This window comes from Oryctolagus cuniculus, chromosome X (assembly GCF_051225735.1).
Source record: "Oryctolagus cuniculus isolate XC-2025 breed Fujian yellow rabbit chromosome X, ASM5122573v1, whole genome shotgun sequence".
NCBI classification, from domain to species: domain Eukaryota; kingdom Metazoa; phylum Chordata; class Mammalia; order Lagomorpha; family Leporidae; genus Oryctolagus; species Oryctolagus cuniculus.
In genome coordinates, this window is record NC_142888.1 from 18,888,195 (window position 1) to 18,916,084 (window position 27,890).

The 27,890-nt window shown below is 36.8% G+C and overlaps 1 protein-coding gene across 15 annotated transcripts in view; it reads right to left on the minus strand.

The window, feature by feature from the left end:
- The window catches only part of DMD (dystrophin), a 2,249,390-nt gene that overhangs the window by 1,614,406 nt on the left and 607,094 nt on the right, over positions 1–27,890 (minus strand). For 12 of the 15 annotated variants that reach the window (XM_051827673.3, XM_070067431.2, XM_070067432.2 and 9 more), the window contains 2 exons: positions 1,571–1,752; positions 335–463 (listed from right to left, as the gene is read on the minus strand). In XM_051827673.3, coding sequence (XP_051683633.3) covers positions 335–463; positions 1,571–1,752 — 311 coding nt within the window. The remainder of the gene's footprint in view (positions 1–334; positions 464–1,570; positions 1,753–27,890) is intronic. The other 3 variants (XM_070067426.2, XM_070067427.2, XM_051827679.3) reach the window with 1 other exon arrangement.

The window sequence follows — 27,890 nt, forward strand, 5'->3', positions numbered from 1 at the left end:
TGTTTCACGGGTATAGTTCTAAGAGGACAAGCCTACTTCCCTCCCTGCCCCTCTATCATTTGTCACCTTTGTAAAAGAGAACATTTTGACTGTATAATCAAAGTACAAACCACTGTTATATGAATCTCATCCTTGAAAATTCAACATATATTAAACCTAGAGAAGTCTGAATAGTAGAGCAGTATCAGTGAGAAAATTCAATAAAACTGGGAAAAACAAAACAGCTCTTAATGAAGGGAGAAAAGGTACTGAAAAATTCAAACAAGCAAAAGCAATGTTAGATTATCTTGAAAGAAGTTCTCTGGTTTGTAGAAGAGAGTAAATGTTGACAGACCTGCGAAGGAAATGGGCTCCGTGTGGGGTCAGAGGTGGAGACATAAGCAGCCTGTGTGTAGGCATAGCTCTTGAAGCGAGGCTTAGGAGAGGAAGTTCGCTCATAGCCCTGCGCTAGACTGACTGTGATCTGCAGAGAAGGGTTTCGGGGGCGGGGTAGGACAGAGAGTGGAAGGAGACATGGTAAGTAACCCCATAAGGACTACTTTCCAACACACTAGAAAACAGAGCATTAAATTGTAAAAGTGAAATGAAACATTCAATCCAAAACACATGTGATACTAGAAACCTGAACATTCCATGAATTGTGGCGTTCAATGTCACGTGGGGCAGAAGGCAATCTGGGAGGATGTGAGGGTGGGATTTAACCTTGCTGACACACCTCCAGCCCTTAAAAGGAATGGTCCTCTTCAGTCTGCCAACAACAGGCATCCAAAAGCAATTTTCTCTGAACCCAAAGTAAACAGAGCCAGAATTCAGCAGGTCAATACCCTGGAAAGGACTGAAGCTTTCATAAGCTAAATATAGAACTAGCTCAGCAGAGTGAGAAAATTAGGCCTAACAGCTTTCCACACCCTCAGCAGAAATTTTGCTAAGGGCTTTCTCATTATTGTTTGTATCTGAGAAAGTACAAGAAAACACCCAAAATACTCACTACTGAGAACAAGAACAAGCCTACGTAATGGAAGAATCCCATTGGATTCTCAACAACGACATCACAAAGAGTTTTATCAGAGATACTCTCTACTTCATTTATATTTGAACTATTTTAAAACTTTCAGTTTTTCAAAAATATTATTTTGAATAATCAAAATTTGTTAATACATCAACAGACTGTCACCAAACTTAAGGTTTGTGCCTTTGTTCTTGCTCAGGCTTTTTGCTCTTTGCTTTTGTGGATGGGGAGTTCTAAAATTAATGTATATATAACCACCTTTCGTTTTATTTCATTTTACAGAATGGAAACACAAAATATTCTATGTCTATGCTCTTTTATTATAGGGCATATCAACAGAATATTTTAACAATGTGTGTTGAGAATACTGTAGTTCCTATCAGATAAATTTTACAAGATTTTTACTGTGTCTCTCTTTTTTTCTCCCTCTGTTTACCTGCACATTATTCTATGTATGTAAATATATATTATATTTGTATGAAGATGTATGCACCTGTGATTCTTAAAATACATATAAAATGGAAAACAGTATTTATATTTGTTGTCCTTTAGATGCTTTACCTGTTGAGAATAGTGCATTTGATGATGTAATTGGAAATGTTCTTCTCGAGTCACTTTTGATGGCCTTGGCAACAGCTCCACTTCCTGGATGGCTTCAATGCTGACTTGTTGAGGCAAAACTTGGAAGAGTGATGTGATATACATTAAGATGGACTTCTTATCTGGATAAGTGGTGGCAACATCTGTAAGCACATTAACACCACACATCAATTTTTGGTTTCTGTATTTGAGACTTTGAAAGGGTAATGAACAAATCAATATTACAGGAAGAAGATGGATTAATGAGCACTCGATTGTCCATGAATGTCCTCTAGAGACTAATTAGAACATGATAATCAGGCCTAAGATATCCTTCCAATTTGGCAGGCCAATGAGATGAGCACTAAAGTTAATTTCTTTTCCTTGTTCACATAAAAACTTCATTCCATAATACATTTTCCTAAGTCAAATTGCCAAAGAAGCCCATCTAAGAGAGTGGCTTTCATTAGATAAGAAACAAAAATACAAAATTGCATTTCCGTTTCCATGGAAAGTTATAGTAACATGTCAATTAAAATGGTACATTGGTACTTAAACAATTATACAAAAAGGTTTAATGCCTTGGCTCCCAGTAAAGAAACCTTAAGCCTCCTAATTGAGTTCTTTGCTGGTTTAAGTACATTAAGAGCTAATATGCCTGTGTGAAATGGGCCATGTATTTCCACAATAAAAATAAAATAAAACAGCAATATACCATATGGATAATGATTTGTAATATTCCTTAAGTATATCAAAAATATTTGTTTACATTATAGTGCATCTGTTAAATAGGATGTCACTTCCCTTCTTAGACTTTAGACATATTTTTAAAAGTCTTGCACAGAGACACATACCATATGATTTCACTTATATTTTGAACTGAAAAAGTTGAACTCATAGAAGAGGGAGTAGAATGGAGATTACCAGGGGCTGGGAACAGGGATGGGATTGCAAAGATGTTGATCATAGGACACAAAATTTCAGTCATGTAGGAAGAATAAATCCAAGATATCTATTGCATGACTTAGTTAACAAATTATTTTGCTTTTAATAATTGCTAAGCAAATAGATTTTAAGTGTTTTACAATAAAAATAATTATACAAGATATTGTATTTGCTAATTATCTTGGCTTATCCATTAAACAATGTATACATACTTTAGAACAACATATTTTCCATGATAAATATATATATTTTTGTCAATTTAAAAACTCAGTTAATTCAAAAAAAATGAAAAAGAGAAACATAAATATTGAAACGGAGGCCAAGGCAAACTTGGACAGTGTGACAATATACTTTCTTTGCCATAAATTGGTATTAGTTTAATTAGAATCAAAAGATCGATTTTAAGGATTGGCATTTGGCACAACAGTTACAATGGCGTTTGCAACATCTACATGCCATATCAGAGTGCCTAGTTCAAGACCTAATTTCTCTTCTTCTGATTTAGCTTCTTGCAAATGCACTCTGGAAGACAGGAGATGATGGCCTAAGTACTTGGGTCCCTGCCACCCATGTGGGAGTCTCAGACTGAGTACCAGGCTCTTGGCTTCTGCTTCGTTCAGCTCTGCCTATTGCAGGCATTTGGGGAATGATGAAGATTCTCTCTCTCTCTCTCTCTCTCACTCTCTCTCTCTCTCTCTCCACCCCCATCTCAAATAAAATGAAAATAAATAGTTTGCTTAAAGATCTGTTTTAAATATGTATATTCTATACATGTGTTCTACATATGGGTGAAAAAGCAAAGAGTAAAGAAAAACAAAAGAAACTTGAACAAGTCAGGTAGTGAATTCCTTTGCAAGCCATAGGGCCATGATTAATCAGAACTATTTGTAAAGAATTTTTTTAAAGGCTTAGGAAGGGGCTGGCCGGCACTGTGGTATAGTAGGTTAATCCCCTATCTGCAGTGCCAGCATCCCATATGCGTGCCAGTTCTAGTCCTGTCTGCTCTTCTTCCAATCCAGCTCTCTGCTATGGCCTGGGAAAGCAGCAGAAGATGACCCAAGCACCTGAGACCCTGCACCCACATGGGAGACCTGGAAGAAGCTCCTGGCTCCTGGCTTCAGATTGGCGCAGCTCCGGCCTTTGCGGCCATTTGGGGAGCGAATCAGCAGAAGGAAGACCTTTCTCTCTGTCTCACTGTTTGTAACTCTACTTCTCAAATAAATAAATAAAATCTTTTAAAAAAAAGGCTTAGGGAGAGGGAAAAATTAATTAGCTCTTTGGTCTGCTTCCACACATACTAAAGTACTCTATGTATTTCTCAATTTTAAATAGAAATCTGAATCTCCTATGGATTTCTTAAAGCTACAGAATTTGATTCCATGGGTCAGGACTGGAACCTAGGGATCTGCATTTCAAAAAAGTGACTAGTGATGCAGAAGCTGCTGGTCTGATGATCACATTTTGAGTAACAAGGTTCAAAGAAAAACTTATGCATAAGCAGACAGCTACGTCTTTTATTATTTCATTGCTTTATTTTCTTTTTTTTTCCTTTCCCATATTATTTTTTTTTATTTTTAACTTTTATTTAATGAATATAAATTTCCAAAGTACAGCTTATGGATTACAATGGCTTCCCCCCTATAACGTCCCTCCCACCCGCAACCCTCCCCTTTCCCACTCCCTCTCCCCTTCCATTCACATCAAGATTCACTTTCGATTCTCTTTATATACAGAAGATCAGTTTAGCACACATTAAGTAAAGATTTCAACATATGGTATTTGTCCCTTTGGGATTGGCTTATTTCATTTTTTTAAAAGATACTTATGTACATATAGATCAGGCTGAAAGTACAGTTATACAATACATACACTCTGCTCTTACTATAATTTAATCACTAACCAATGATATTAAGTATCATTAAAGAAGTATTAAACAATATTCTGTACATGAGCACTGCCTTTCGTAAAAATCTTATGAACTGGAAGAAGGGCTGGGAAAGCAGTGGAGGATGGCCCAGATGCTTGGGTGCTTGCACCCATGTGGGAGATCCAGAAGAAGCTCCTGGCTCCTGGCTTTGGCCTGGCCCAGCCCTATTTCGGCCATCTTGGGAGTGAACCAGCAAGTTTAAAATCTCTCAGTCTCTCCTTCTGTCTCTTTGTGACTCTGCCCTTCAATTAAATAAATTGATAGACAAACTGGTAGGAAATGTTACTGAACTAAAATAGGACTATTAGGGGAGAATTTAAAAAACAAAACTGGGCATGTGTGACAGTACTTCTTAGATACAAAATGTCTTCATTCATGTTTCAAGTAATTTATGCAACTGTCTTTGAAGATGCCTTATGCATACCTACAAAATTCTGTGCTAAACATTGAGGTTGTAAAGATAAATAAACTGAGGAGCAAAAAATAAAATGGATTGTTCTGTAGCCAGGGTAACAAGTGGCCAACAGCAAAAGTTTCAAGCCTATTTAGTCAATTAAACCTCAACTGCCCCCGTGGTTATTATCATGGTTCCCCCAAGCCAATCACTGGCAAGCCCTCCTTTCTGAAATCAGCCAATCAGTAGTGGATTTACCCCAGGGAACATGATCTGAATGCAAACCAATTAATGACAGTCTCATGTGAGTAACAAAGTTTCTAAAGGTCATTATCAGCTACACTCAACTCTGAATGTTATATCTTTTGTCCTCTAGCTTTTCCCTAAAATCTAGGAACACTCTTCTTAAAAAAACTGGTTAACAGTGACTTGATCAGCTCTTGTCCTGACTGTTGATGTACAATGTAATACTTTATCCATTTTAGTATTTTCTCTTTGTTTTGTTCTAGTACTATTGGTTGAACTCTGTGATTAACACACAATTATTCTTAGGTGTTGAAATTTTAACTGAAAAGTGATCGCTGTTAAATATAAGAGTGGGAATAAGAGAGGGAGGAGATGTACAATTTGGGACATGCTCAATCAGACTGGCCCTAAATGGTGGAGTTAGAATCATGCCATGGGATCCCAGTACAATCCCATCAAGGTGGCATGTACCAATGCCATCTCACTAGTCCAAGTGATCAATTTCAGTTCACAATTGATCACATTGATAGGTCTAAGAGCCAAAGGGATCACACAAACAAGACTCGTGTCTGCTAATACTAGCTGATAGAATAAAAAAGGGAGAGAACGATCCATCATGGGAAGCAGGATGCACAGTAGACTCATAGAATGGCAGATGTCCTAAATAGCACTCTGGCCTCAGAATCAGCCCTTAAGGCATTTGGATATGGCTGAAGAGCCCATGAGAGTATTTTAGGCATGGGAAAGCCAAGACACACTGGAAAAAAAAAAAAAGAAGACCTAAATGGAAGATCTCTGCAAGTGAGAACCCAGTGGAAAGGACGGGGCCATCAAAGAAGGAGGTATCTCTCTCTGAAGGGAGGAGAGAACTTCCACTTTGACTATGATCCTGTCGGAATAAGATCGAAGTCAGCGAACTCAAAAGGCTTCCATAGCCTTGGCAACTCATGACTAGAGCCTAGGGAGATTACTGACACCATAAACAAGAGTGTCAAATTGTGAAGTCAACAACAGGAGTCACTGTGTACTTACTTCTGATGTGGGATCTGTCCTTAATGTGTTGTCCAATGTGAATTAATGCTATAACTAGTACTGAAACAGTATTTTACACTTTGTGTTTCTGTATGGGTACAAACTGATGAAATCTTTACTTAATATATACTGAACTGATCTGCTGTATATAAAGATAATTGAAAATGAATCTTGATGTGAATGGAATGGGAGAGGGAACGGGAGATGGGAGGGGTGTGAGTGGGAGGGAAATTGTGTGTGTGGGGAAGCCATTGTAATCCATTAACTGTACTTTGAAAATTTATATTTACTAAATAAAAAATAAATTTAAAAAAACTGGTTAACCAGCAAAGTAAGTGATTATATTCAGCTTTGCGTTTTGTTTCAAATATTTTGTGAGAGTCTCATTGTTTGATAAAATTCTAGTGATAAAATTCACTTATATAGTTAATAGGAACTTATTAGATGAGAGATGCAGTGAAAGAAGGAGCAATTTGGAATCTGAGGGCCTGAAGTATAAGGATTCTGTACTTATATATTTGTACCTATAAACAAAGATCTTCAATATGTTTTACTTCTATTTACCCATCTCTAAGATGAGAATCAGAGTCTCAATATCTCACCATGGTATTATGAATCTCAAATACAATAATGTTTTAAAAACTGAAATCTTTAGTAAACAATATTGTTGCAGTATTGTAATTGTTATTGTTTCTATTATTAAATTGAAACAAAATCTAGTTTAGTAGACTACTAGTACTACTAATAGGAAGTCAGAGGAAGTTGGCTGGAAGGAAAGGCCACACATCATTTGTTACATTATTTACAAAGTGATTAGGTTATAGATATTCAGCAGATGATCTATGCCACAAATAATTATAGATTGTACCTTGTACTAGAAATCAAAAGAAATTACATGACTTGGGAGTAATCCTCATTTATGATTGCTCTAAGCCCAATTCCTTGTACTCCATGAATATCTAAATGTTTATTAAGAAACTGAATAGACAGAATAGCTAAAGGTAGAAATTGATGAGTATTACATAAGAAAAATGAATACAAAAGAATGGTATGAGTATTAGTAGTGTGTATTAAAGTATTTGAGGAGTATAAAATGATGATGTGATTTGTACTTTTTTATTATTACATGGCATTAACAATGTATGAACTGAGAGAAGTGCTAAACACACAAAATAAAAACTCATGGTTATAATAAAACAATTGTTACAAAACCCTAGTATATAAAATGTCTGTTTCTACAATTAATAACTGCTAATTCAATCTTTAAAGTTACCTCAGAAATCATTTCCAAAAATGTTGAAAACTCAGTATTGCTAGATTACTGTATTTTCATGAACAATAATAATGATTTTGATGAGTGCTTGCCATTGGAGACTTATTTAAATGGAACAAATAAACCATTTTGTGAAATTCCATAATTTTTTAAATGAGGGAATTAAAGCTCACAGTGGTTCGGTGACAAAGATTCAAAGTCAGAATAAGATTAGAATCCAGGCATCACAGCATACTGTGTCAATATCTTACTCTCATTCTTTTTAGAAAATGTTATCTTAGGCTGGCGCCGCGGCTCACTAGGCTAATCCTCCACCTGCAGCACCGGCACACCGGGTTCTAGTCCTGGTCGGGGCGCCGGATTCTGTCCCGGTTGCCCCTCTTCCAGTCCAGCTCTCTGCTGTGGCCTGGGAGTGCAGTGGAGGATGGCGCAAGTCCTTGGGCCCTGCACCCCCATGGGAGACCAAGAGAAGCACCTGGCTCCTAGCTTTGGATCAGCGCAGTGCGCCGGCTGCAGTGGCCATTGGAGGGTGAACCAACAGTAAAGGAAGACGTTTCTCCCTGTCTCTCTCTCTCACTGTCCACTCTGCCTGTCCAAAAAAAAAAATGCTATCTTAGTGTATTCAAAGATGTATTATCTCAAAGACATGACATAAATGGCAACACTGGAATTGATGTTGTTCAATGATCAAGTACCTCTATTTTCCTCTAATAAGTAAGATAGAGGCTAAATTTACATAAAAATAAAAATTCAGTAGTAATAAAAGAATGCCAATTTAATAAAGGTATGGGATTTCAATTATATTCCTCTTACTATAAATTAACAAAAACAAAAGGATAATCAGTGTTACAGAGACACCAAAGATTTGGCCAAATTCCTACTTAGCTTGAGTAGCAGTTGGCTATAACTTTATGAAAAATAGATTGGCAATGTCTATCAAAACCTTAAAAACAATCATATTCATTTATGCAGTAATTGTCATTCAAGGGTTCCACCCAAGGAAATGATTAGACATTTAAGTGAAGATTTACATAAATCTGATGTAAAATTTAAACACTATTTATAATGCAAAAATATTTATCATACAAAAAAGGCATTAGGCCAATCTAAATGTAGAAAATTCAGGAATATTTGAGTATATAATCGCACAAAAAATTGACAGTCATTCAAAATGTTGCTTGTGGATGCTTTCTTGATACTACATTAAAATAAATGCCCTGGGGCCCATGTCGTAGTGCAGCAGGTTAAGCCACTACCTGCTCACAAGCATCTCATATTGGAGCACCAGTTAGCAGGCATCCAACCCAACTCCTGCTTAATGCATCTGGGGAAGCAGCAGAATATGGCCTGAAGATATGGGCCCCTGCCACCCACTTGGGAGGCCCTGATATGGTTCCTGGCTCTTAACTTAGGTCTGGCTCAGCCCCGGCTGTTGTGGACATTTGGGCAGTGAACCAGCAAAGGGAAAATCTGTATCTCTGTCATTGTTACTCTGCCTTTTAAATAAGTAAGATAAATTCTTTTTTAAAAAAAAAAAATCAAAGCCCTATAAAGCAATACCAAAAGAGAAATGCGTGTTATTTATTTTTAATTTAATATAAATTTTAGGGAAAGACATGGCAACATATTTCAAGATATTAGTGAAGTGTGTGTGCTAGAGGGATTGAAAATAATTTTTTCTACTTCATCTTATCAATATTTTAAAAACCTGAGACAAAAAAATAGAAAAGATTAAAAAAGAATGAAGAAAGTCTATGTGAAATATGGGTTACCATTAAACGACCAAATATTCATATTACAGGTATTCTTGAAAGAGAAGAAAATGGAAAAGGCATTGATGACACACTGAATGAAATAATAGTTGAAAATTTCCCAGGTATTGAAAGAGACATGGACATGCAGATACAAAAAGCTCAAAGAACTCCAACCTGACTCAACAGAAAAAGATTTTCTCCAAGGCATATTATAGTCAAATTGTCAAAAGTTAAGGACAGGGCCAGCGCTGTGGTGTAGAGGGTAAAGCCACCGCCTGTTGTGTTGGCATCTTATATAGCCGCCGGTTCGAGTCTTGGCTGCTCCACTTCCTGTCTAGCTCTCTGCTATGGCCTGGGAAAGCAGTAGAAGATGGCCCAAGTCCTTGGGCCCCTGCACCCACATGGGAGACCTGAAAGAAGCTCCTGGCTCCTGGATTCGGATTGGCGCAGCTCTAGCTGTTACAGCCAACTGGGGAGTGAATTTAGCGGATGGAAACCGCCCCCTTCCTCTCCTTCTCTCTCTGTGTGTAACTCTGACTTTCAAGCAAATAAATAAATCTTTAAAAAAAAAGTTAAGGACAAGGTCAACACTGTGGAGTAGCGGCTAAAGCTGCCTCCTGCAGTGCCGGCATCCCATATGGGCACTGGTTCCTGTCCCAGCTGCTCCACTTCCATTCCAGCTCTCTGCTATGGCCTGGGAAAGCAGTGGAAGATGGCCCAAGTCCTTGGGCCCCTGCACCAGCGTGGGAGACCTGGAGGAAACTCCTGGCTCCTGGCTTCAGATCAGCACAGCTCTTGCCATTGCTGCTAATTGGGGAGTGAACCAGGGGATGGAAGACCTTTCTCTCTCTCTCTCTCTCTCTCTCTCTCTCTCTCTGCCTCTCCTTCTCTCTGTGTGTAACACTATTAATCAATAAATAAAAAATCTTCAAAAAAAAAAGTTAAGGACAAGGAGAGAACCCTAAATTAAAAGTGTCAATCTACATAAAAAAGAAAACCAATTAGATTATATCAAACTTCTCAGTGGAAACCCTACAGGCCAGAAGAGAGTAGAATGATATATTCAAGGCCTTAAAAGAAAACAACAACAACAACAACAACAACTTTCAATCAAGAGTATTATATCCAACAAAACTATCCTTTAGATGTGAAGGAGAAATAGGATGATTTCCAGATAAGCAAAAACTGAGAGAATTCACCACCACCAGACTGGCCCTACAAGAAATTCTGAAGGCATTCTGCATTAGAGGCTAACATCATAAAAACACATGACACCACTAAATTTACTAACATAGCAGGTAGAAGCAATATCCAATCAACAAAATGGCGGATCTTGGTTCTATCAATGCAAACCTTGAATATAAATGGATTAAATTCTCCACCCATGATTTTGGTTGGCTGAATGGCTACAGAAACCAAGATTGCATTATATGCTGCCTATAAGAAACTCACTTCACAAAGATACACAGAGACTGAAAGTTAAGGGCTAGAGAATGATACACCTAGCAAATGCAAACCAAAACAGAGTAGGAATAGCTATGATGGAACAGTACTCAGCCTAGGATAAGAAGGGTATCCTGCCATTTGTAATGAGACCTGTGAACCTGAAGCATAGTATGCTAAGTGAAATGAGCCTCACACGGAAAGAATACTCTATGATCTCACTTACATGTGGAATGAAAAAAATGTTGAATATATTCAGATAGTAGAATAATGCTAATGGATAACAGAGATGAGAAGGATGTGGGGATGTTGAACAAATGGTAAAAAATTGCAATTATAATGCATAGCCTAGACACTATAATTCATGATATTCTTCTGTATGCTAGAAATTTCCTAAGAGATCAGATTTCAAGTGCTGTGAGAAAAAGAAATGAAAAAGTTAATTGTGTGATGAGGAAAAATATTTTCCAAACCCTATTGAATAGATACTAATTTTACAATTAGATAAATGTATTCTGTTTTAATAACAGTATTTGCAAAGATCAAAAAGAATCAATAAAAGCAACATTATGTAGAGTTTTCTTTCAATGTGCCCTCACTCCAAAAAAACTCAATGCAAATTAGTTTGTTATGAAACTATTGCTTTCAACAAAACTATTCTTATCTTGGGCAGTCAACCTCAGGAAAGTCCGATTAGCCAGCTGCCAGGCATAACCTTGAAACATCTTTGGGATATTTAAACAAGAGACTTCATTTCTAAATCTCAGGCCAGCTTTCTGCCAAGAAAAGGGTGGTATTGAAATATTGGATTATAATATACATCATGTGTAATCAGAAGGAAGCAGGATTTTTAAAGATAAATATATAAATGAGCACCTGCAAAGCTTTAGTTTGTCAACCTTCTAAGAGTTTCATTTTTTAAAAAAAGGAGATGTCATTTAGAAACCATGACTATAAGCTTGTATCATTTCCCACAGATGTATTATCAATAAAACAACAGAAAACAGTAACTAATAAATTTACTGAAAGAGAAGAGGGATGGGTAACCAGCAAGAAGAAACTTAGATCCTAAACTAGGAATAGCCAAATAGCTCTAAATATGAAACTATAAATATATATATATATGTTTTTAAAGATTTATTTATTTGAAAGGCAGAGTTACACAGAGAGAGGAGAGGCAGAGAGGTCTTCCATCTGCTGGTTCACCTCCCAAATGGCCGCAATGGCCAGAGCTGAGCCAATCCAAAGCCAGGAGCCAGGAGCCAGGAGCCAGGAGCCCCCTCCAGGTCTCCCACATGAGTGTAGGGCCCAAGGACTTAGGCCATCCTCCACTGCCCTCCCAGGCCATAGCAGGGAGCTGGATAGGAAGAGGAGCAGCCGGGACTAGAACCAGCGCCCATATGGGATGCCAGTGCTTCAGGCCAGGGCGTTAACCCTCTGTGCCGTAGCGCCGGCCCTGAAACTATAAATATTAACTAAATATTAACCAACTAAAATATTAACAAAATCATAACTTGTGTTTACAAAAATAACCAAATACTCAAATTCTAAGTTCTAAAGAATTTACTGCTGGAAGTGAGTATAATTTGAGGTTTGCAAATAAAGAATGTCAGATTGTACTATAATGTCATCTGATGTTCAAAAGCTAGTGTTGATAAATTATAGACTAATTCATTTAAGTGCTAGTTTTAATTTTAAAATATTACATTCAACATTGCATGCTACAAACTTTTATTTTCTGCTTACAGTGATACCTAACAATTGCTTTTAAAAAGTCATTTGCACAGGTCCTCCCATGTTAAATTCTCTAACATTCTGCCAGATATGTTCAGGCATCACTAAATTAAGTACTCATTAATTAATCGATTTTAGCATTTCATTCACTAGTCCAAATAGTTTCTTTTGTCATCTAATAAAAATGCTTCTTTTTAAAAGGGCTATAAAGTATACTAAAAGTGATAGTTCTCATTTCGTAACAAAATTCATGATATAACAAGCAGTGGTTTTATTTATCCATGGGAAACACTGAACAGTTTTAACTTTTAAATGAGCAATATTGCTTTCAATATGCTTACGGTGAAAGTAAAAGAAAGCTATCACTGTCATCTTGGTACAAGTAGAAAACAGTGGCTTAAAATACATAATGCTTACCAAGATTGCAACAGGGAAAAACAAAAAACAAAACTGAAAATGAAGTATTTTTGGAAGACTCTGATATACTAAACACTATTTCAGCCTTCTGACAATTAACCAAATAATCCGAAACTTAGCTATGCAAATGGAATTTAAACATCATGTATTCAATTCAATAAGTAATGGTTTCTGGAAGTGCCATCACTGATTATGGGAGGTACTATGTTGAGAATTTGAGACACTGAAAAATAATTATGTTTAGCAAACATTTATTGAGGTATTATTTTGTACCAGGCTATATAATACTTTCAGGGCACAGTGGTACCCAAATGAGCCCAGAGTTCAGTTCTCAAAGAAAATTGATTTCAGTGGGAAAGGGAGTTGCAAATAAATAATTTCAAAATCCTAATTTTCCACTTGCCCATATACCATATCGTGTATTTCTTTTGGTTTTATTGTATAAAAGAATTGCCTTCCACAAAAGTACTTTTTTGCTGAGCTCTTTTTTTGAGGGGGAAATTAAAAATAGGAACTGGAATTCTGAACGTTAACATCATGCATTCTGAGTGCTTGAGAACAAATGCAACGAAGCTAGTGGAGAAAAGTCAATCAAATAAAAATTCTCAATTGACCCTGACATTACAAGTTTCATAAACCTCTAAGTGGTAACATTTTTCAAAGATTTGATGTCTGCCATGAGCAACTAATCAAAGTGAAATGTTGTCTTTAAATCTTCAATTCTAAAATGCAGCAAATTTTCAAAATTGTCTCCTTGTTACTCAATAAGTTTGTACCTTTCTGCAATGCATTTTATGCTAAATATATCATTGGCCATTTAAAACATTTGAAATATTTTGCAGTGTATATCCTCCAAAACCAGGAGAATAGAAGCTATCTTGACCTAACCAATCGAAGCTAACCAGTCAGTATGGGAGACTATTGATAGAAAAACATTTGTACTTTCTTAAAATTCTCTCTACATGCCTATTGTGGGAAGAACTATTGGAGTTTCCATTTGAGAAGAAAGTATTTTGACTCTGTGACATTTAACTCTGCTTCCTTAATTGTCACCTGCTGTTTTTACACTTTGCTTTTGACCTAACCAAATTGACTTATTTTTCTCTACTTTTAGAAAATCTGCAGTAAGCCTCAAATTTAATAAAATGTAATATTTTATTTCTACACTTCACTGTTTATAGAATTAGCAATGACAGTTCATAAACAATGGGCCAGAAATTAGATGTTTATTTCATGTATCACAAATTTAAGTCATTTTATGGTTCTTTCATATATATTTTAAGATTTGAAAATATGCCCGATGGTGTAAGGGTAGTTCTGAGGTAAACCCCTCAATTATAAATAGTAAGGCAGAAATTGTATATAAAGATAAGCCTTTTTCTTAAGTAATCTAAGAATTTACAAGGATCTTATGTTGAGGCAAACATTCTTTGATCGATTGATGATCTAGCCACTAATAGATAAAAGATTGTGGTACAATGAACTAATTTCATTTTGTTACAGCATTAACCTGTCATATGAGTCATATTAGTATCTCATGAATAGCTGGAGGTGATGTGGAGAGAGAAAAATGAATGTTCAAACTAGATTTTCAATATATATTATCTATTATTTGTCATGGTTTGTTCCCAATTGGCATGCAATTATAATTTCTGAGGTTGCCAGCATCTTCACCAGATATTTGCAGGGTGCATATCATGCATAACACCAACTCAGCAGGGAATGAGTCTATTTTATAAGTTAGAATAGCTCCATCACTAAGTCTTAAGGAAGAAATTAGTGTACTCTTGGACAGACAGGGTGGTACGCAACTCTGATATAACTCTCTGAGGCACAAAATATTTATGATAGGCTGCCATGGCAACACTTTATATCATAAGCAGCAACCAAAGAAGAGATAGAGTGCTCACCAAAGCACTGTCACACAAAAACTTTAAAAATAAGTGACAGTCGAGTTGTTGGCAGAAGTTCAGACCTTGAACTAATCTCAAGTTTGATACTATTCCATCTGGAAAGTGAAACCAGGGGCCAAACAACATGTATGCATTTATGCAGTTTCTAAGCATGAGTAATCATGTTGACAAAAGTTAACAAAAAAGTAAAAAACTTTAATATATATTCAAGTTAAAAGAATAGATTCTGCTTTTGACTGTACTAATAAAATTTCACTGGAATGGGCGTTTGGGGTTTCTGGCTTCCACCAATGCAATTGGGGCTTCTCAGTTATAAATACAATATATACATGATACATGATAACAAATAACTTCCAATGCGAACAAATGCAATTTAGAACTTCACAGAAAACAAGATATACAAATATTAAGTAATTATAGAGAAAGGAACAAGTAAAAAAAGAGAATAAGCACCATAAATTATATAACAAGCAAATCTGAAGACAGTGGTAAGGCTTAGCTTTTATTACAAGAGAATGTAATCAATGATTTTACAAAGATATAAACTGTAAATAATCCATTTCCATAGAAATTGTACCTACTAAATTAGAATATATTCTTTCAAATATTGAACAATATTTAATATGTATGTGTATATTGAAAATGTTACATAAATGGAGGAATAAAATGTAAGAAAAGAATGTTACTAGTTCTTTCCTCCCCTTACAATTAAAGTGCTTCCATTCCAATTAAGGTAAATCTCTCTACTTGTACTTTCCATTGTTTTTTTATTAGATTATCAATATTTCTTCATCCTACAAATTTGTTTGACTAGCTCTCATTTGAAAAACTAAGAAAATTAGAAAAAAGCAATCAGTGGTATGTTGATAAGTCAGTTCTCCAAAAGAAAAACAAAAAAGAAGCAAACAAGCAACAACAACAACAACAAAATCCCAGATATGTAGTGTTTACAAGTCCCCATGGTACCATCCCTCTCTCTCTGAGTGATTTCAAGTTTGCAAAGGTTCAACCTATGGGCATAACTCTGGACTATTTAACAATCTCTGTGACCTGGCTCTAGTACACCATGATAGCTGTTAACAGGGTCACTCCATTGTTCTTCCATTACTTTCCATTTCTCTACTCCCCTTCACAATAAAATTTTTTCAAATGTTTCAACTACAATCTGTGTACTCACTTTCCTCCTCCACCATCCACTCATGATCTAGGCAATGTGCAAGATACTGGCAATATAGAAGTAAACAAAGCAAAATCTCCAGCCCAATGGAGCTGAGATTCTGAGGACATGAGAAATCAAACAAGTTTCTAACTTCTCAGGTCTTAAGTGCTACAGATAACAACAGAATGGATAGGGAATCATATTTTAAAGAGGATGAGTATATGAGGTTTCCCTACATTAGAAAATATACACAAATACACTCTGCCCCCCTCCCTCATTAAATGCAAGTGATTCCCAGATTCTCTTCTCCCCCTAAGATCCTAACAGCTGATAAGATTTCTCTATTTAGAAATTTTTCAGTTTTGTTGCATACAAAATAGGGCTCTTGGTTCCCTCTTGCAAAATCATTCGTTTTGCACATCACCTTTTCAGAATATGGTAATAACATTCAAGAATGTGACTACCACCAGCAACTTTAATTTTTATTTTTTCCACATTCCCTCCTTCAATCCATTAACAAGACTTGTCATTTCCGCCTCTAAAGTGATTGCACATGTCCACCATTTCATGTTCACTGTTACTATACCACCCAACTCATGATGCTCACTTTGTGGGACCACCCTAATTGTTCTCATGCCTCCCAGCTTATTATGTATGCAACAGCTGGAGTCACCATTTCAAAAGCACAAATTAAGTTGGACATCTCTACTCTTAAAACCCTTCAAAAAGCTGGCATTTGGTGCAATAGTTAAGATGCCACTTGAGAGGCCCACATCTTAGCAGAAAGCTTGGGTTCCAGTGACAGCTCCACTTTTGATTTCAGTTTCTTAACACATACCCCGAGAGGCAGAGGGTGAAGGCCAACATACTCAGGTCCATGCCACCCACCTGGGAGACCCAGACTGAACTCCAGGCCACTAGTTTCAGCATGGCCCAGCTTCAGTTGTTTTAGGCATTTGGGGAGTGAACCAGTGGATGTGAGATCTTTTTATGTCCCTGTTTTTTGTTTTGTTTTGTTTTTTTAATTTCTCGCTCCTTTACTAATAAATATTTTTCCAAAGTTTTATTTTAAATAAAAAAGAAACCTTCAAACCCTTCTTGTTTTGTTTAAATAAATTCATACCCCTTCCATGCCCTATAAAGTGTGACAGGGGACAATTGTACATATGGAGCTAATGGCACTGAGCACTCTAGTGGCCTCTCTCTGTCTCCCCACTACCTTGCATGTACAGTCATCTTGGTTTCTTTTAGTATCTCAGATACCACAGTCCCTTTTATACCTCCTGATATTTTCACTTGCTGCTCTCCTTACCTAGAAGGTTTTCTGCTTTTTTTTTTTTTGCACTTTTGATTCACTCTTATACATTAGGTCTTAGTTCACATGGCACCACCTCAGAGATGCATTTGTCAATCACCCTATTTTAATAAGACCACTCCATTTTCCTTTGCTTCACTTCACACTGACTTATTTCTTTTATATCGCTTGTCAAAAACTGTAATTATATATATATATTCATGTTTATCAGTTCTCTTGCTATAAGAATACAGATATAAATTGCCAAACATTTCAGTCAGTGACAGACCAAGTATATGATGGGGGTCTGGAAGATTATAAAGAAGGAACAGAGTTCCTATCAGTGACACTGTAACTCTGTTGACATCCTAGTACATTGAATTACTCCATGTTTGTGGTAATGGTGCTGTAAACACAGCTACCATACTGCCAGCTATTTAAAAGATTATCACACAGCATTATGTACAGCACACAAGACCTGATAATAATAATAAGCAGGTTATTAGTTTATGTACCTACAATAATTTTATTGTCATTTTAGAGTATGATCTTTCAATTTATTAAAAATATGTTTACTGTAAAACAGCACGCTGTGTAATGCTGGCAACAGCCTCATATATCTCATGTTTACCACATATCTTGATTATATCAAGAATCCACATCAAGTGATTAATCCACACCACCGAGTTTGTGGAAGCACACTCTATAAAGTTCATACAACAATGAAATCTAACAGCATATCTCTAAGAATGTATCATCTTTATGTGACAAATGACTATATTATAGGACCACAAGGGCAGGAAATTACTCTAAATTGTTTTACCACAGCCTGATAAATAGTAGATAATGAATATTTGTTAAATCATTAAATGAATGAATAAGGAGAAAATTGTGGCTGCTGGTGGGGATGGGGCGGGGGTAAGTGACACAGCAGGTTAAGCCTCTGCTTATGACAACAGCATCCCATATTGAGTGCTTGTTCAAGTAATGGCTTCTAATCTAGCTCCTTGGTAATACACCTGGAAAAGAAACAGACTATGGCTCAAGTAATTGAGACCCTGCCGCAAGGGGTTCCAAGGCTTCTGAATGGCCCAACCCCAGCTGTTGTGGACATCTCGGGGAGAGAACTGGCTGATGGATGATCTCTCTCTCTCTCTCTCTCTCTCTCCCTCCCTCCCTCCCTCCCTCCCTTTCAAATAAATAACTCTTTAAAAAATTGTTACTGCTGGAAATAAAGTTCATTTCTGTGGTCTACACCTATGAACATAGAGTAAGACACATGTCATATTTGAAAACCGAGACATGTTTGAAGGGTGAAGGGGGAATAAAGCACTAGAGCAGAGAACAGGTGCTGGCAGTATTTATCAACTAAGAAGATTATGTTGAAAAGATTCAGTTTGATATTTAATTATGAACTTGCATAATATTTTCTCATTTCAACTTCACCGCTGTTTTGTGTGTAAAGAGTACAGTCTGGGGCCAGCGCTGTAGCACAGCGGGTGAAGCCACCACCTGCAGTGCCAGCATCCCATATGGGCGCCAGTTCAGGACCAAGCTGCTCCACTTCTGATCCAGCTCTCTGCTATGGCCTAGGAAATCAGTGGAAGATGGCCCAAGTCCTTGGGCCCCTGAACCCAAGTGGGAGACCCAGAGGAAACTCTTGGCTCCTGGCTCCTGTCTCCTGGCTTCGGATCAGCTCAGCTCTGGCCGTTGCAGCCAATTGGGGAGTGAACCAACAGATGGAAGACTGACCTCTCTCTCTCTCCTTCTCTTTCTCTCTCTCTCTCTCTCTCTCTCTCTCTCTCTCTCTCTCTGCCTCTCCTTCTTTCTTTGTGTAACTATTTCAAATAAATAAACAAATCTTTAAAAAAAAGAGTACAGTCCAAGATCATGTAACCAGTAAGCAACAGTCCAATTAAACTGGGGAAAAAATAGACTGCTGGGTTTACATCCCAGTTCTCTCATTCTGTGACCTTAGACAAGGTTGAGAATAATTAGGCTACTTCCTATTATATAACAAAAATTGTTCTTAAATCATTGATCACATTCTTGAAAATAAGGCTTGATTTGAAGAACATCTCATGCTTAAGGAACTGGATTAGAATATTTCTTAAGTTTTAAGAAAAGAATTATTTTCTAAATCAAAGAGCATTAATAGGTTAATCAAGAAGAGTATGAGTGATGATGACATAGTACACTTAATTCAGATTGAAAATACTTGAATTTGTGCTCAAGACACAAGAAAACTAATGTTTTATTCATTGTTCTCAAACTTTGGCATATATTATAAAAATAGTACAGTGTTTGCATGCTCATGGCATTGCACTTCACATCTGTGGAAAAACTTCTTTAAGTACTCTCATAACCTTGGTAGGAAAAGAAGACTCTTAGAACTTGGATGAAGCATTTCTTTCAGAAATGTTGTACTTAGTGCCGGCATACCTGGAGATCTGGAAGATTAAACAAGTGAAAGCCTTCCCATCTCATTAAAACTATGAGTCAGTAGTGAGTAGGATCCTACTGAAAAAATACTGTTCTAAAAGCAGTTCCTAACCTGAGATATGAGAGTGAGAAAGGGCTTCAGCTAAGAAACAACAAACACAGTAGGCAATGTGAATACACATTTATAAACAATATGTTCACTAATATGACTACAATATATGTGTACATATTTTGTTAGGAAAACAACACCTTTTGAGATTGGTAACATCGAGGGATGAGTATAGAAATGGAAAAGCTTTACATAGCATCTAACTCTTACTATAATAACTAAAGGATAATTTTATCCATTCTCAGTCGGAAAATTTCTCCTCTGCCTGTTGTAAGTATATGAACAAGGATTAAACCGGAGCTGCCAAACATGTAATTGCTCACTTTGTTGACACAGCTTTTGGAATCTCAGCTTCTCTCAAGTGCCTTCTCCTTCTGATGAACTACACTAGCACGGGTCTGCCTCTCCTGATGATTTCAAACCTCAGGTCTTGGTATAAATAGCTCAGTGACCACATCCTGAAAAGCCTACCCACTAGTCATAGCTCTAGTTCCCATCTGGGCTCCAGTCTTCAGCTAAATGGGCCCTGTTCCCTAAACGTGATGAGAACCCTGCCCCTTGATAAAAATTTATCCTTTAGAGAAAACAGATCAGATTAAATGCTCACAGCACCAAGACTTATTCTTTCAGCTGGCCCAGATTTTTTTTTTCCTTTAAAGCTTGGAATAATCTCCCATTTTTAATTTTTTTTTATTTTGCTGGTAAAACAATACATGCTTATTGTAGTAGACAATTAAAACAGTACGAAAGTACTGGAGAGGACCCTATTTATCCACAACATGACAGTCGTATTATGTAAAAGTAATACTTGTCAGCAGAATGCCATGCTATCCATCCATCTACACATCCATTCAGCCATGCATCAATCCATCGAGCCATGTTTATCTACTCATCTGCCTGTTTACCTAAAGAGATCAAACTACATACGCACTACCCATGTATCCATTTTCCTACATACCTTCATAGGATAGACCCAGGTAGTATACATTAAAAGTTTTGTTCTATCTCTTGCTGGCTGTCTATATAAATTTGGATGAGGAATGTATTCAAAATTGGGCAAAAATATTTGACAGAAGAAAAACAAATGCAAAAAGATAAAGCATTTAGAATAAAGATAGAGAATTTAGAACAATACTTAGTAAATACTATTTTTAGGCCAAATGCAACTTAAAAATGTATATACATATACATTTTGGTATTTAAGCATCAGTTTCAGGGAGTAGGCATTTAGCCTAGCACTGAAGGTACCAGCAACCCATATCACAGTACTAGGGTTCAATTCCCAGCTCCAGATCCTCATTCCAGCTGCAGACTCTGGGAGAACAGCAAAAAATGGCTCATATAATTGGGTTCTTGCCAACCATGTGGGAGACCTGGATTGAACTCTTGGCTCTAGGCTTCACCCTCAGCACAGCCCCAGCCATTTTGGGCATCTGGGGGGGGGGGTGAGCCAGTGGACAGGAACCTCTGCTTCTCAGATAAATATGTTTCAAAAACTAATGTAAATGAAGCATGTGTTTATTTACCCATTTATTTATTCTGCAACTATTCATTCCTTACCTACTAAAACTCGAGTATTTTGTCAGTTACTACAGCTTTAGTGAGAAAAGATAAAAACAAACCCAAACAAACTTGGACCTTGAAGTTACGGCACCTACAATCCAATGGTAGTGATACATCTGTATCCTCAGTATGAAAAATAGTGGAGTTAATATAAACAATGCTGAAATGAAAGTCCTTATAAATTTGTCTAAGACATGTATGGTTTTTCCTATGTATCTAATTCTTAAATGTGAAATCTCAGGGCAATATATATATATAGATATTATTTATACATTTATAAAATTAATATTAATATATACGTATAATATATAATTTTATATTTTGAAAGATAATGCCAAATCTCCTGTTTATGGTATTCTCATAGATTAAAATAAGGGACTGGTTTTGTGGCACAGCAGATAATGTCATCACTTGCAATGACATCATCCCATAGTAGAGCACCAGTTCCTGTTCTGGCTACTCCACTTCCAATGCAGCTCCCTGCTAACGTGCTTGGGAAAGCAGCAGAGGATGGCCCACGTACTTGGGCCCCTGCCACCCATGTGGTAGACCCAGATGGAGCTCTGGGATCCAGGCTTTGGCTTGGTCCAGCCCTGGCCATTTGTGGCTATTTGGAGAGTGAACCAGTGGATGGAAGACTTCTCTTTCCCTCACTCTCTGTCTTCCCTTCTCTCTGTGTCACTATGTCTTTCAAATACATACATGAATAATTCTTAAAAAATGTTAGAACAGTGGATGACAAATACTGGGGAGAGTATGGAGAGGGAAGGATAGGAAAGATTGATTAATGTGTAAGTTATACTCAGATAGGAATAAGAAGTTTCAGTGTTCAATTTTACATCTGCTGTAACTGTAGATAATATGCGGTATATTTCTGTGAAATGAAACTAGAAGAACAGATTTTGAACATTTCTACCATAAATAAATGTTAAGTGTTTTATGAGTTAAATGTTTACTTGATTGGACACTACACAAAATATGCATGCATCAAAACATCCCATAGTACCCTATAAATATGTGCACATTTTATGTGCCAGTGAAAATTTAATTTTTTAAATTAAAATGTTCTAAGTTGTTTTTCCACCAAAGGAAATACAGGACCTATTTCCATGAACCCCCATTATTACAGGATACTGTACTTTGCACTTACTTATTAGCAATGTTGAGCATATTTTGTAGCCACTTTAAAAAACATTATATTATAATTTATTTTAATATTAAATGTAGGAGTTTTATTTTATTTCAGTTATTATTTTTTATCAGTGAGACTCCTACTCTGTCATACTCATATGTTTTATATGTTTTCTAACTTTATAGTAATGTCTTATATCATAGAAACTTTTAAAGTTTTTATATTCTTAATTCTGTCAATTTGTATCTTGCAGATTTGGGGTTTTACATCAACTTAATATTATTTTATATTCTCCTACATGTTAATATACTGTTTAAGAAGTATTACCTATGAACATTAAATTGTTATTATATGGAAATGATTTTATTATTTTTATGGGACTATATTTCCACAAAGTTTTCAGTTTAGCAGCTCTCATCTTTCTCTAGAGATATGAAGTACCAACCTCATTCTTTTCTAAATTTACCTAAATAAAAAGGACTTTTTCCAAATATCTATTGAATATCATTAAACTATCTATGATGCTGTACTGTGTCACTAAGTTACATTATGAAATCTACTAAAGTCACCAATTTAAAAATTGTCTGTTCTCATGCATTTGCATGTAGACTAATTTAGTTATCTTGATAACTGCATCTCTCTTCCATTGTGTGATTTATTTCTAGTGGGCTCACCCCTATGCACTTCTGCCCCTTCTTCTCTGCTTGTTCCATAAGTGGCTGACCCTTTAACACTGTATCTCCTGTGATCATCTGTGGGCTTGATTCCAGTTGCTTTATGCCAATGGGAAGATCCTGCTGGAGACTCAAAGGCAAATGAAACAGAAGGCTGAATCGATCTCTCCTTCACATTTTCCCTGGTTCAGAACTACATGTTGTAGTAGCTTAGCCTTACCAACAGCTTCATTTTCCCCATTAGTGTAATATCTGTGGGTTCCATTTATTCAATTTGTCCCTTAACTCTGGGGATAGTAATTGATTCTAGCTATCTCTCCTTTCTAGGTTATTCACAGTCACTTACCCATGAATATACATCTCTGTCATTATCTTGACATTTTATTTCAGAATAAGTTTAAATTACAAGCAAAAATTGTGAGGTAGCAGCCAGTGTTGTGGTACAGTGGGTTAAGCTGCCTGTGATCCCAGATTCCATATGGGCACCAGATCAAGTCCCAGCTGCTCCTTTTCCAATCCAGCTCCCTGTTGATATACCTGGAAAGCAGCAGAAGATGGTCTATGCGCTTATGCCTCTGTACCCACGTGGGAGATCCAGAATAAGCACCGAGCTCCTCGCATTGATCTGGTCCAGTCTTGGCTGTTGCATAATTTGGGGAGTGAACCAGGAGATGGAAGATCTCCCTCTCTCTCTTTCTCACTCCCTCATTTTCTTTCTCTCTCTTTCAAATAATAATAAATACATCTTTAAAAAAACTGTGAATTAGTAATAAAAGTTCTCATACATCACCACCCTTGTTCCCCTTTTAACATTTCATATTCATGTCTTTGTCACAATTAATGAACTGCACTCAGCTTCCCCTATGTTTTTCTATCCAAACTCCTTTTATTGCTCCTAGACTCTAGTAATCAGTTTTAGATCCTATATGTGAGGGAGAAAATATGGTATTTGTCTTTCTGTGTCTGGCTTATTTAATTCAACATGATGTCCTCCATTTCCATCCATTTTGCTTCAAATGACAGAATTTCATTCTTTTTTAATAGCTGATGACTATTTCACTGTGTATATAAATATACTATATTCACTTAATTCACTATCTCATGATGGAAAATTTGCTTGATTCCATACTTTGGCTATTGTGACCAGTGCTGCTATAAACACTGTGGAACAAGTATCTCTTTTATAAAATGAGTTCAAGTCTTTTGAGTATATTTCCAGTAGTAGGATCACTAGATTATATAGAAGCTCTATTTTTAGTTTTTCTGAAATTTCTATACTGTTTTCCACAGTGGCTAAATTAATTTCCATTACACAGGAATTACCTTTTAAAACGTATTTTACTTCACTTCAACCATATGAAGTGAGTTCTATATCATGGTAGGTTATTTAATTAAGTGAAAATTCTTATTTTCATCTCCTAAAATGTTTTACTTTAATTATTTTTAAAATATGTGAAAATATACATAAAAATGAATAAAAATGCTTGTATTCTAATTTACACTAAAGTGTAAGTAGTTAAATTTATGTTTAAAGTGCTTTATTTTAAAAATTCATATTTACCTGAGGTATCTTATGGGAAAGAAATTTTTATCAATGATATTATAATAATTTGATTTATTGTCCTGCTTTTATAGTTACTTGATTGTAGAATTTAGGAGAGAAGGTGACATAGCAGAAATTGAATGAATCCCCCATGAATCCTCATCATAAGTATCATAGCAATAACCCCTACATTATATCCTTGCTCATTATCTCTTTTTCTAAGTTATTATGACTGTATCCACATCTTCTTATCCATTAAAAATAATAATTCAACTAATGTACATGGGGGAACATGGCAGTAAAGAATACAGCTTGAAATAGGAAGCTTTGCAAAGTTCAGATAATCTTGATTAAATGAAACTTCTAAAGTTTTATATGAACAAATTGTAAATCAACATTATGCTTTGAGATATCCTTTCAAGTTCTCATTATAAATTTGTTTCTCTTTGTGAGTGGTGCTGATAAAGAAGGAAGTAGGTAAAATTTTCAGTGAAGAGTACATACATTGTGAAGAAATCAGTGTTAGGTAATTCTGTAACTCTAGGTTTTTATAATAAATAAGAGAAAAAGAGAAATGTGAGTGTGGCAAAACAAACTAATTGTGATGATATACACTTTTTCAGATAGTAAATTAAAATAATAGAAAACAAAATTTTCATTTGGCATAATTTCTTGCAATATTTATAGTTCACATTATTATGCTTTGAATATATTACATTTGGATTTACTTTCATATTCTTATTTAAGCTATTTTCACTGCCTGGAATTCCTGGTCCAATTTCTTTCATTTGTTTAACCAAATCAGAGAATGTTCAAATACTTGCTGTGAAGTTGTTTTCCCGAACACCTCAAGAGCACAGCACCCAATTCCCTTGCCCAGTGTAACAGTTTGATTCATGTATAGGCAGATGGATTCTATCCTCTGTTGCCTGGCAATTCTACCTTATAAACACACACACTCAGATACTTGTGTACAAATTCTCAAACATATACAGAAAGTAGAGGTATTGAAAACCTATTTTCACAGGCTGGCATTGTGGTACAGTGGATAAAGCTGCTGCCCAAAATGCAGGCATCCCTTGTGGACACCAGTTCATGTCCTAGGTACTCCATTTCTGATCCAGCTCACTAAAAATGGCCTGAAAAAAAGGAGCAGAATAGGACCCAAGTGTTTGGGTCATTGCCACCCATGTGGGAGAACAGGAAGAATCTCCTGGCTCCTGGCTTTGACCTGGTCGAGCTCTGGCTGTTGCAGTCATCTGGAAAAATGAACCAGCTGATGAAAGAGCTCTCTCTGTGTCTGCCCCTCTCCCTCTATAACTCTTTCAAAAAATAAATCTTCCAAAAATCATATTTTCAGATAATTGATATTCTTTTAAAATATTTTAGGGCTGGTGCTGTGGCGTAGTAAATTAAGCATCCACCTACAGTGTCAGCATCCCATACAGGCACTGGTTCGAGTCCCAGCTACTTTAATTCTAATCTAGCTCCCTGCTGATGGCCTCAGGAAACAGTAGAAGATGGCCCAAGTGTTTGGGCCCGTGCACCCACATGGGAGACCTGGAAGAAGCTCCTGGCTCATTGCTTCAGATTGGCCCAGCTCCTGCCATTTTGGTCATCTGGGGAGTGAACCAGTGGATGAAAGACCTCTCTCTTTGTCTCTCCCTCACTCTGTCTGTCACTTTGCCTCTCAAGTAAATAAATAAATCTCTCTCTCTCTTTTTTTTTTTTTTTGACAGGCAGAGTGGACAGTGAGAGAGAGAGACAAAGAGAAAGGTCTTCCTTTTGCCGTTGGTTCACCCTCCAATGGCTGCCACGGCAGGCGCGCTGCGGCCGGCGCACCGCGCTGATCCGAAGGCAGGAGCCAGGTGCTTCTCCTGGTCTCCCATGGGGTGCAGGACCCAAGGACTTGGGCCATCCTCCACTGCACTCCCTGGCCACAGCAGAGAGCTGGCCTGGAAGAGGGGCAACCGGGATAGAATCCAGCACCCCGACAGGGACTAGAACCCGGTGTGCCGGCGCCGCAAGGCCGAGGATTAGCCTAGTGAGCCGCGGCGCCGGCCAAATAAATAAATCTCTAAAAAAATAAATATAGATATATTTTAAGAAAATAGTAACTTCTTTACTTTCTGATTATCAATGTTTTCCTTAAATATCATCCATCAAGAATAGGTAGACACCTACTGTATCCCAGACCTGTTCTGGTTGCTGGAGATAAATAATCTACAAGAAAGCCCTCATTGTGCTTACAGTGCATGAGACAAAGATTAATTCTAATGTTTTAGCCATATAGTATACACTTTCCTAAATGCTTATGTATTTAAATATTTTAATATTAAAGAAAGGCAAGTTAAAAATATTGAGCAAATAATATACGCAGGACACTCATATATAAGGAAAGGACTAAAAATGGAAGATAAATTCATTAGCATTCTTTCACTGTTTTTTGTCTGAATGAGTAACTCAATAGTCATCACACCTAAGTCAAGTCAAGGCTTATAAAATAATTTTTTCTACAATATTATTTATATTGTTACTTTATCTATTTTCTCTTTTTCAGGATCAGAAGGGGAACAATAGGAACTCTTAGAGGGCAATGTCAATTTATTGTCTAATATCAAGCCTAGTTCAACTCATACTTATTCATGGCCTGCAGTTTTTTGCTAATGTTTTTCTGTGTTTTTTTTTTATTATTATTATTTTATTTTTTGACAGGCAGAGTGGACAGTGAGAGAGAGAGACAGAGAGAAAGGCCTTCCTTTGCCGTTGGTTCACCCCCCAATGGCCGCCGCGGCTGGCGCGCTGTGGCTGGCGCACTGCGCTGATCTGATGGCAGGAGCCAGGTGCTTCTCCTGGTCTCCCATGGGGTGCAGGGCCCAAGCACTTGGGCCATCCTCCACTGCACTCCCTGGCCACAGCAGAGAGCTGGCCTGGAAGAGGGGCAACCGGGACAGAATCCGGCACCCCGACCGGGACTACAACCCGGTGTGCCAGCACCATAAGGCAGAGGATTAGCCTAGTGAGCTGCGGCGCCAGCCTCTGTGTTCTTGTCTAGTATTTGTATTCAGGGTAATTCTGGTTTCATTAAACGAATTTGGAAGTATTCTCTCTACTTCTATTTTTAGAAAGACTTGAAAGATTGGTTTTCTCTAAATATTTGGAGAAATAGGGAGAAATAGGTCAAAGGATAAAAACTTGCAATTATATGGGATGAATAAGCCTAAATATCTAATGTTCAATCTGATAATTTGGTATGAAAGTGAATTTATGCTGTCTTACCATACCAAAAAATAGCTATGGAGAAATAG